Source organism: Girardinichthys multiradiatus, chromosome 20, assembly GCF_021462225.1.
Source record: "Girardinichthys multiradiatus isolate DD_20200921_A chromosome 20, DD_fGirMul_XY1, whole genome shotgun sequence".
NCBI lineage: Eukaryota > Metazoa > Chordata > Actinopteri > Cyprinodontiformes > Goodeidae > Girardinichthys > Girardinichthys multiradiatus.
Genome location: NC_061812.1, coordinates 31,214,081 through 31,225,728, shown reverse-complemented (window position 1 = coordinate 31,225,728; position 11,648 = coordinate 31,214,081). Strand labels below are relative to the sequence as shown.

At 39.8% G+C, this 11,648-nt stretch overlaps 1 protein-coding gene across 1 annotated transcript; it reads left to right on the top strand.

Moving 5' to 3' along the window:
- Window positions 1–2,057: 2,057 nt before the first annotated feature.
- LOC124856217 lies at window positions 2,058–4,143 on the top strand. Its single transcript, XM_047346492.1, has 5 exons — window positions 2,058–2,264; window positions 2,921–3,070; window positions 3,144–3,193; window positions 3,434–3,494; window positions 3,596–4,143. Exons 1-5 carry the CDS (start codon window positions 2,058–2,060, stop codon window positions 4,088–4,090), a joined length of 963 nt encoding a protein of 320 aa, XP_047202448.1. The 3' UTR covers window positions 4,091–4,143.
- The last annotated feature ends 7,505 nt before the right edge of the window (window positions 4,144–11,648 follow it).

The window sequence follows — 11,648 nt, the reverse complement described above, 5'->3', positions numbered from 1 at the left end:
AAACTGTGAAAAGATGGCAAAAGGCCTTCAAGGAATACTGCCATTTTTTTGGATTGAAAATGTACCTTAGCCGGTCTCACTTTCTTGGATGCTTGAGCTTCACACCCAGAGCCGTTCCAAAGCTGTACAAGGGTCTGAACAGAATTTGATTTGGGGTCCTTCCAACAAACATCACCCACTCCAGCAAAACTAGTATACCCTTTATGTGTTGATATGTTATCAAACTTTTATGTATTATACATCCAACATAACAATTATTACAACTGGACTGTAATATTAGCCATTCAATAAATTACATTTATTACTAACAACCAAAAGTGTGTTGCTTGATACTGATAGTAGTCAGGGTGAAGACAGAGTATTTAAATATAATTTAATTAAAATAATATTCTTGAGTTCTTATAGACATTTTTCTGTGGCTTTTTTTGATGTTCTCGCAGTTTAAGGTAATTCAATTCAATTCAGTTTATTTATATAGCGCCAATTCACAACACATCTCGTCTCAAGGCACTTAACAAAAGTCAGGTACATACATTCCAATTAATCCTAATCATTGAACAGTGCAGTCAGATTGAGTTATTTATCCAAATTGGATAAAAAGTTTTCCTGTCTAAGGAAACCCAGCCGATTGCATCCAGTCAGTGACTTGCAGCATTCACTCCTCCTGGATGAGCATGTAGAGACAGTGGACAGTCACTGGTGTTGACTTTGCAGCAATCCCTCATACTGAGCATGCATGTAGCGACAGTGGAGAGGAAAAACTCCCTTTTAACAGGAAGAAACCTCCAGCAAAACCAGGCTCAGGGTGAGCAGCCATCTGCCACGACCGACTGGGGGTTTGAGAGAACAGAGCAGAGACACAAAGAAGCACTGATCCAGGAGTACTTTCTATGGGAAGGAAACGTAAATGTTAATGGTTGTAGCTCCTTTAGTCATTTCACCTAGAAAGAAAGAACGGATAAACTCTGAACCAATTTTCAAGGTTAGAGTCTGAAAGAGAGCACATAGAGTTAGTCACAGTAAAAGCTCAGTCAATTGCCATGTCTAGGAGAGAGAAAGGGTTAAACACTGAAAGACAGGGCCATGTGGGTCATCGGTAGAGGGTGAGCATTTAGTTGTTGCCAGCAGAAGCTTGGACAATGCCCCTCTCCAGAAAGGTGTCACAGGTAGACACAGAGTCAGGCCAGGTGTAACTTCTAAGAAGAGAAAAGAGAGAGAACATAAAGTTTGAAACTGAAATAACAGCAAGTAATGCAGAATTAGAGAGTAGTGTGAGAATGTGGGGAAAAGAGTGAAAGTGGTCATTATGTCCTCCAGCAGCCTAAGCCTATAGCAGCATAACTACAGAGATAGCTCAGGATAACCTAAGCCACTCTAACTATAAGCTTTATCAAAAAGGAAAGTTTTAAGCCAAGACTTAAAAGTAGACAGTTTGTCCATCTAGAACCCACTGATGGCCATTGTTATACTAAAAACCACAACGATTGGGATTCCTCTCTCTGTCAGATTGACCATAACCATTGGAAAAGAGAGGGGGTCATACAGGTAGCAGAAATGGAGGGTTTGTTTGCACCTCAACCATAACTGAGCCGATTTAGGCTAAACCTGACTCCTCCTTACTCCATCCAACAGGAAGGGAAGAAGATGGAGGTAAAAAATAAAGAATATAGCTCAGGATAACCCAAGCCACCCTAACTATAAGCTTTATCAAAACGGAAGGTTTTAAGCCTAGCCTTAAAAGTAGACAGGGTGTCTGCCTCACGGACTAAAGCTGGGAGCTGGTTCCACAGGAGAGGAGCTGATAACTAAAGGATCTGCCTCCCATTCTACTTCTGGAGACTAGGAACCACCAGTAAACCTGCAGTCTGAGAACGAAGTGCTCTGTTAGCAACATATGGAACAATCAGATCTCTGATGTATGATGGAGCTAAATCATTAAGGGCTTTATATGACTGTGGCTCTACCTCGCTCACGTTAGACTGTAACTCTCCTCCAATGAGCTCCACGCCTTTCCATTCTCACTTTGGACGGATCAGCCAATCTCGCTTCGTCTCACAATGGACCGTCGAATCTACGTCCTAGCTCACAATGGACGTCAGCCAATCAAGGCGAAGCACTACGAGCCAATCCACGTACGAGTTCACAATGGAACTCAACCAATCCACGTACGAGTTCACAATGGAGCTCAACCAATCCACGTACGAGCTCACAATGGAGCTCAACCAATCTACGTACGAGCTCACAATGGAGCTCAGCCAATCAAGGTGAACGGGCCTCTTTAGATTAACAAAATAACTTTAAAGTATTTTCGTTTGAAATTAAGTTGCGAGGACGGTTGAATTAATAGAGTTCGTTGGTCCAGCGCCGTTAAAGAGAGATTCCACATCGCTTCATTATTCTGTCACCTCTGCCCACAGCAAACAAACAACTTTACTGTAAGTACCAATATGTAATTGTTTTTGTTTTACGTTCGTGAAACGAAGTTGTTCTTGTGACCGTGAAATACATTGTATTTCAGTTCAATTTACTCACATAACTAGTCGATTAGATGTTCTCATTTTACATTGAGGCAGATTTATTTAAAAAACGACATATCCAACACATGTAAAATGTACAAAGATAATTGTCCTCTTCTTGTGATTTAATATATAATCCTAACTGACACTGTAGAAAATTGTCACTAACATTACTTTGTATATTTTTTGTATTAAGTGCACTATAAGTTAAGTGTGCTGTTATTGTTATTGTTATTATTAACTGTTATTTAGTAGTGACACAAAATGATGCTTTGCTTTGGATTTTTTGAAAATTGCTGTCATATAAATTTTTTGAGTTATTAGATATTTTACTTCTTTTGTTGAATGCAGTAAAATTGCGTTATTACATTTGATTCTTAAAAATCTGTTGATTTTATCTTCAGATGAGCTTCAAACCAAATAGCCATAAAGCCCTGGGAGATGAGGAGTGGATGGCAAGACTTAGGGCATTTGCCAGCGATGGGGTTTGGCCGTCAAATGCAGGGAATAGACCTGCCCCGAGGCAGAAGAAGTGGCATGCTCTCTATCAGAAGGTAAGGCATACCCACTGTACCTGTATGTGTAGTGAGGCATATGAAGGTGAGGTCTCATACGAATTCACTGAAGCCCAACTTGGTTGCTCGGAAACCACCGGGCCCCTCTCTGCCCTCTCTGAGGACCCCTAGCCTGGCACCTTCCTCTGTGAGAACCTCTGGCCCCTCTCCATCCTCTGTGAGGACCCCTAGCCTGGCACCTTCCTCTGTGAGAACCTCTGGCCCCTCTCCATCCTCTGTGAGGACCCCTAGCCTGGCACGTTCCTCTGTGAGGACCTCTGGCCCCTCTCCATCCTCTGTGAGGACCCCTAGCCTGGCACCTTCCTCTGTGAGGACCTCTGGCCCCTCTCCATCCTCTGTGAGGACCCCTAGCCTGGCTTCATCATCCACAACACCGACACACATCTGCCAGACAGTTTCACCTGTGAGTACAGCAGTATGTATTCATAAAACCAGTTAAGTTTTTAGTCATCTTTAATGAAATATATGTATGCAGATTTCCACATCTTTTGTTGTTCTCTCCAGGAGGAGCCTGCAGCGTGTGTGCAACAGTCAGATGCAGCTGGTGATGCAGGACCTGGCTGGTTGCCGAGTGAGATGAGGAAGACCATTCCTGTAAAGGACCAGAGATGGATGGGAAATACCCTCTTTCATGCCGGCAAAGTGCGCCCAGATTTCAAGTTGTGGTATGAGCCTCCTGTACCAGCCCTCATCTACCACCAGGTACCAACACCCGATCGTTTTGTTACCCACCGGCTTCTGGTGTGGATGCCCTATCATCAGTGGAAAGTTAGGGTGTTCTGCCAAGCTTGTGGGAAGCATCTTACGAGGGCTGGTGTTCCACAACATGCTCCTGCTCTGTCTCCCACTAAAGCACCCCGAAAACTGACCCGCAAGGTTTTGCACAATACATGCAAAAAATGTGGGCAGTTTAGAATTGCTGAGACAGGACACAGCCAGTATAGAGGACATATTTACTGTCCCTCCAATGAAAGCATGACAAAGGAGCTTTGGCTATAACACATTAAAAAGCAAAAATAAATGTGAATCTGTTTCCTCTTTGTCTTGTTTTAAATATGATAGCTTTTACAAACAGTTTTATTGTGTACAGTTACTCCTGTTTCCTGGTTCTCACTGTTTTAATTGTTGAATAATAAACATTTGGTTCTATAAAAAATATTCAGTTTCTTGTCTTTAACACAGAAAGTACTTTAGGAAAGACATCTTTCCAGAAAATACTATACTTCAAACTGCTAATTTGCAGCAAATAATGAATATAATAGCTAGATATGATTAATGCTATTAAAGTACACTTGAATGTATATAATGTGCTTTATTGAAATATGTCATTGAAAAAAATAAAATTAAGAACACTTTAGTTACTATGAACCTTAAAAAAATTAAGGATTTTGACAAAGGAATGCTGTATTTTCAGTTAAGTTCAAAGCTAAACAGCTAAGTAGTTGCTGACATTTTTATTTGCACAAAATAATGCATTTAACAATGATTTTAGTTTTTAAATGGACATGTTGTTTACTTTTAACACTTAAACACTTTAATTGTTATAAATATTTTCTATAAACAACATGCTCACAGGTGGAATCGAACTCACTAAATCCCCTCTTTTCTTCCCCCTTTCTTCCCCCTTCTCTCCTTTCTTCCCCCCCAGGGGCAGACTATTGTTCCCCAGCTTTGGCTCAGTAGGCAAAGTACTTGTCTTGCAATCAGAAGGTTGAGGGTTCAATTCCAGCTTCCTCTGGCAATATGTCAATGTGCCCCTGGGCAAGGCACTTAACCTCAAGTTGCCTACCAATCTGTGTATCGGTGTATAAATGTGTGAGCGTTAGTGAGTGCAATTGGGTGAATATGGCTCTAGTGTAAAGCTCTTTGAGTGTCCTGCATGACTGGAAAAGTGCTATATAAGTTCAGTCCATTTACCATATTCTGGATTTAACAGGGAGCCAATGAAGGGAAGCTAAAATAGGGGAAATATGATCTCCCTTTTTAATTTTCATCAGAACTCTTGCTGCAGCATTTTGAATCAGCTGAAGGCTTTTAACTGCATTTTGTGGACAATAGTAACAAATTACAATAGTCCAGCCTTGAAGTAACAATTGCATGGACTAGTTTTTCAGCGTCACTCCTGGACAGGATCTTTCCAATTTTGGCAATGTTCTGGAGATGAAAGAAGAAAATCCTAGAAACCTATTTAATATGGGATTTAAATGACAAGTCCTGGTCAAAAATGCCACCAAGGTTTTTTACTTTATTATCGGAGGTCAATTTAATGCCATCCAGGTTAAATGATTGACTAAGCAGTTTCTTTTTTAAAGACTCCGGTCCAAAGACGACAACTTCTGTCTTGTCTGAATTTAGAAGCAGAAAATTTAAAGTCATCCAAGTTTTTATGTCTTCAAGACATGCTTGTAGTCTATCTAACTGGTTGGGCTCATTCGTGGATAAGTAAAGCTGAGTGTCATCAACATAACAGTGAAAATTTATTTTATGCTGCCTGATAATTTGACCTATTGGTAGCATATATATATAGTAAAGAGAATTGGCCCAAGTACTGAACCCTGTGGTACTCCACAATTAACCCTGGAGTTTAAAGATGATTTATCATTTACATGAACAAACTGGAATCTGTCAGAAAAATAAGATTTAAACCAGCCTAGCGCTGTTCCCCTGATCCCTACAGCATATTCCAGCCTTTCTAAGAGAATATTATGATCGACTGTATCAAATGCAGCGCTGAGATCTAACAGGACACGTACAGACACAAGTCCATTATCTGAGGCCATAAAAATACCATTATTGACTTTGAGCAGAGCTGTTTCAGTGCTATGATGAGCTCTGAAGCCTGACTGAAACTCTTCAAGCAGGTCATTGCTGTGTAAATGCTCACACATTTGATTAGCAACTATTTTCTCAAGAATTTTAGATAAGAATGGAAGATTGGATATAGGTCTGTAATTTTTCAAGTCATCTTGATCATGCGAAGGTTTATTAAGTAAAGGTTTAATTACAGCTATCTTAAAAGCCTGTGGTACATATCCATTTACTAAGGATAGGTTAATCATACCTAAAATGGGGCTGGTAATCAATGGGAACACTTCTTTAAATAATTTGGTTGGGATTGGGTCTAACATACAAGTTGAAGGTTTAGATGAAGCAAATATTTCTGATAACTCAGGAAGCTCCACAGGATCAAAACAGTCCAAACACAGATCAGGTTCTACAGTTACTTCCAATGTTGTCTCACTTCCTGAGGATTAAGTAATCATCTTCAGGAGTATGTCAAAGATTTTCTTTTTAATATAATTAATTTTATTTTGGAAGAATCCCATAAAGTCGTGACTGCTGAGAGCTAAGGGAATGGATGGCTCAACAGAGCTATGACTCTGTTTAAGTTTAGCAACTGTACTAAAGAGAAACCTAGGATTATTGTTATTATCTTCTATTAATGATGAGAAATAAGCTGTTCTAGCTTGGCAAAGTGTCTTTTTATACAACAGTAGGCTATTTTTCCAGATTAAGTAGGAATCCTCTAGGTGTGTAGAGCACCATTTTCTCTCCAATTTTCTAACATTGTGCTTTAAAGTACACAGCTCTGAATTAAACCAGGAAGCTAGCTTCCTATAAACAATTACCTTCTTTTTCAAGGGGGCTGCATTGTCTAATGCACCACGCAATGATAAAGTAACACTATGAACAAGATAATCAATTTGTGAAGGGGAAGAAACTAAATTATATCCCTCCACTGTGCTTTTCTGTGATAATGAGGAAATCAAAAATGGAACAGATTCTTTAAAGGTTGTTACAGCATTGTCTGATAATGATCTACTATAATGAAATGTTCTTTCAGGTGTGGAGTGCTCAGTTAAATTAAACTCTAAAGTTATTAAGAAATGGTCAGACAGGACAGGGTTATGAGAAAATATTGTTATGTCTTCACACTCAATGCCATATGTCAGCACAAGGTCCAGAGAATGAAAACAAAGGTGGGTAGGTTTGTTAATGTTTTGAGCAAAGCCAATTGAGTCTAAGATAGCATTAAAGGCTATATTTCAGCTATCACTTTCAGTGTCAACATGAATATTAAAATATCCCACTATAATAACCGTATCTGTATTTAACACTAAATCAGATAAAATCAATAAATCAATAAATCAGACTGAAAGATGGTTGCTACTCCTCCTCCTCGCCCAGTATTTCGAGGAATGTGAAAATTTAAATAATTAGTAGGAGTTGACTCATTTATAGTAACATAATCCTCTTGCTGCAGCCAGGTTTCTGTGAGGCAAAATAAATCAATCTGGTTGTCTCAAATCAGGCCACTAACTAGCAATGTCTTTGAAGAGAGAGATCTTATGCTCAGTAAGCCACATTTAATTGTTTTATTTTTCTTTTCGGTCTGAGTTGTGTTTATTTGTATTAGATTTTCCTGATTTCCTCGTTTTAGATTATTTTTTTATCTATTCAATTTTGGCCATGGTTGAGACACTGTCTTAATAGGGTAATAGTGTGTAGCAGTACAGAAGCTGCAGAGAAGAGTGTTAAACTACAACCCTGCTTCCTGGTCTGAACCCTGCGTTGTCAGAGGTTTGAAGAACTAATAAATTCGGCCAGATTCCTAGAAAGAAGAGCTGCTCCATCCAAAGTGGGATGGATGCCGTTATCAATGTAGCCCACATTGTTTTCTGGACACCACCTAGACAGCCAGCGGTTGAATAACAACATGCGGCTAAACATGTCATCACTGGTTAGATCAGGGAGGGGACCAGAGAAAATTACAGAGTCCGACATTGTTTTGGCAAACTTACACACCGAAGCAACACTAACTTTGGTGACCTCCGATTGACGTAACCGGGTGTCATTACCGCCAGCGTGAATTACAATCTTACTGTATTTACGCTTATCCTTAGCCAGCAGTTTCAGGTAGGATTTGATGTCACCCGTTCTGGCCCCTGGCAGACATTTGACTATGGTTGCTGGTGTCTCTAGTGCCACGTTTCTGACTATGGAGCTGCCAATTACCAGAGTTGGCTTCTCAGCGGGTGTGTCGCTGAGCAGGGAAAATTTGTTAGAAACGCAGACTGGTTGGTGGTGACCTGTGGGCTGGGATCTAGAACTATGCTTTCTACGTACCGTCACCCAGCCAGCCTGAGGTAGTTTGTTCTTACTACTGAAGTTTAGCTACCATCTATAAAGATGTGAGTAAAGTATGTAAAAACAGCTATGGTACCACTAGAACGGTAAACAGTCATTTTCTACCGCTTATTCCATAGTGGGTTGCAGGGGAGCTGGTGCCTATCTCCAGCAGTCTATGGGTAAGAGGCAGGGTACACCCTGGACAGGTTGCCAGTCCATCGCAGGGCAACACACAAACAACCAAGCGCACACTCATTCATAGCCCTAAGGGCAATTTAGAGAGACCAATTAACCTAACAGGCATGTCTTTGGACTGTGGGAGGAAGCCGGGAGTACCTGGTGAGAACCCATGCATGCACGGGGAGAACATGCAAACTCCATGCAAAAAGTCCCCCAGCCAGGAATCAAACCCAGGACATTCTTGCTGCAAGGCAACAGTGCTACCATCTGCACCACCGTGCAGCCCTCAACAAAAACATTTACCCAGAAATGTCTTTGCAATCTGACTGCACTGATAAACATATAACATTTCTTATACGACAAGTTTTGCTAGATTACTGCTCATGTTGTAAAAAATATTATATAGGTGAATAAAAGGTTTAGGGTTCAGTTATTTTAGATCTTGGTTTGATTAAACATAAAATTTTGGCAATTTGGTTTCAAGGTCTAAACTGCTCACAGATGATCAGTGCTGTTCATCTTCTACGCCACCATTATTCAGTCTGTGCTGTGTTCATCCATCTCTGTGTGGTTTGACTCATCTACAAAGCAGGACAGATCCATCTGCAGACAGAATCATCAGGGCTGACCTTCCCTCCATCTGTGACCTGTACAGATCTAGGGTCAGGAAAAAGATAACAAACATCTCGGTTGACCCCACACATCTTGGTCACAGTTTATACTTTTAACTTTAGATCGGTGCTATAGAGCAGCAATGACAAAAATGATCTGCGACAGGCTGTCTCTCTGTTGAACACAAAGATCACTTCACAGTCAGGGTAGGCAGCTACTCTGCTGGAAACAAATAAGCATACTGCGCCATCACAACCGACCTTCCCTCGTCTTGTCTACATAAAAACACACACTTGTGGGCACTTATTTATTGAAGTACTTTTACGTATTGTGGTTATTGTTTGGATTGATGTTTATGTGAGCGATTGAAACCAAACACAAACTCCTAGTTTGTACACAAACTTGGCCAATAGAGTTCATTCTGATTCTGATTAAAAGAACGAGTACTTTTTTTATTTTGTGTAACTACGACATTTTGTTTAATTTATTAATCTTATCCCTCTCTCATTTTTTATTTATTTTTAATTTAATAATTGCTCTGTAATTGATCACAGTAGTTTTAGAGAAAAGACAGTACAATCCATGTTTACTTTTAATTATTTTAAGTACTAAAGTTATGAAGATCAGCCAAATTACAAAGACATCCAGCCTCTATTAATAGACTGCAGGCACTATCAGCTGCTTGCCCATTCTTTAACTTTAGGGAAGTAAGAATGACATCTGCCACTGGCTGACTCAATTAGCTGTAAACTTAATTAAGTTAAGGTTGGCGTCTCACCCAGATAAAAGTTTCCAGTTGACTCATTTTAAAGCAGGAATCCTTTGAAAGTTTGCCTTGATTGTATCAAGCTCCTTGTGAAAGCAAAGTTCACACTGCTTCGGCATGTTGAGAAATTCAAAGCCTGGCCAAGCTTCTTGGCCTCAGCATACACTCAGCGTCTACTTTTTGTTTAAAACAAATCTAATATCTTACAGTTTGTATCATCACATGATTGTATTCTGAATTTGTAGGAAAGGCTGATGTCTGCATAGATTGCCTCTGTAAGATGTACACACCATACACTGTGGCTTGCAAAAGTAATCATGCCATATGAATTCTTCCATAGTTTGTCCTTTTACAAACACAAACTTCAATGTATTTTATTGGAATTTGATGTCACGACATGGAGTACAGACAGAGAAACAGGCAGTGTAATGGACCATAAAACCAGAAACTAAAATACTGAGGGGTGGAAAATGACAAAAGAACCAGAAGAGCTAATCAGACGAGATGTGGAACAGCTGTGGCAGAATGAAGGCAGGGAAGCTGAGGGAGGGAGAATAATTAATACAATCCAAGCTGAATTAAAACACAACAAAACAACTACCCAAGGAACAAGACAAACACTGATCTAAGAGAAATACATCCAAATGCACAGTGCAAGAATAGAACACAAGCATAAACTAGAAACTCAATGAAAAAGAATGAACTAACATAAAAACACCTTACTACCAATAATGAACAGAGAAATGAACTGAATATGGGAAGACCTATAGAAAATAAACAACAAGGAAAAGCACAGACACTAAAACACAAACACAGACAGATCTGAATGTAAAGTGGAAGAATAATGATGAAAGAATGAAATAAAAAAACTTTTGAGAATGAAAATCTGCAAAGTGTGTATTTACATTCAGCTTCCCTAAATCAATAGTTTGTCATACATTTTGCAATTATAGCTGCAGATCGTTTGGTGTAGGTCTCTACCAGCTTTGCACATCTACAGAGAGCAGATTTAGCCTTTTCCTCTTTGCCAAATAGCTCAACCTTGTCCAGACATTTGTCTTGTCACAGATTCCGATTTGAATTTAGTTCTTTGACAGACCCTACCTAACTAGTTAATATGCTTTGATCTGAAGCCAGATGCTGGTCAGACAAAATATTTTGTCATGAGAGAAAATCTTTGGTCATAAGCCTGAATCGGTGGTCTGTGGTTGTTCTGTGTGAAAGCACACTAACGGCTGATTTAGCGTCTGAATTGTTTTCTCTTTTGCCCTGTCATGAACACTTCTACGTCATCTCTGCTCCCTGTTTATATCTTTCAACTCTAAAAATGAGGAAATTAACAGCCATAACTTGCTGGTCATTTATTGATTGGCTATTATATCCATCAGATTTGTCTGATGCAATCGTGTTGGAACAACAGGTCATGCAGACTGGCACCTTCCATTGTGTAGTGTCACAAAAGCTACTATATTATCTTGTTTTCACAGTGTGACACGTTCAAATCAACCTATTGTAGCTCTGGCTGCATGTTTAGGGTTACTGTCCTGCTGGAAGGTGAATCTCCACCTCAACCTTTTGCAACCTCTGAAAGGTTTCTTCCAGGATTATTGTGTATTTAGCTTCACACAGCACCACATTTCCATCAACTCTGACCAGCTTTCATTGCTAAACAGGCGCATCACCACAGGATGATGCCGCTGCTATCATGCTTCACATTGCAGATTTTTATTTGTCCCTCACGAATAATCAGTAAATACATTGAAGTTTGTGGTGGTAATGTGATAAAATATGAAAAGATTTAAGAGGAGTGAACACTTTTAAGGCACTCTATGTGGTTTGGGTGCAGTGGGGCAGAATGTGGGTTTTTTC

Coding starts and splice junctions, on each gene's coding strand:
- LOC124856217 (XM_047346492.1), top strand. CDS start 2,058: ATGGACCGTCGAATCTACGTCCTAGCTCACAATGGACGTCAGCCAATC. Junction 2,265..2,920: donor ATGGAGCTCAGCCAATCAAG/GTGAACGGGCCT, acceptor TTTTATCTTCAG/ATGAGCTTCAAACCAAATAG. Junction 3,495..3,595: donor TCTGCCAGACAGTTTCACCT/GTGAGTACAGCA, acceptor TGTTCTCTCCAG/GAGGAGCCTGCAGCGTGTGT.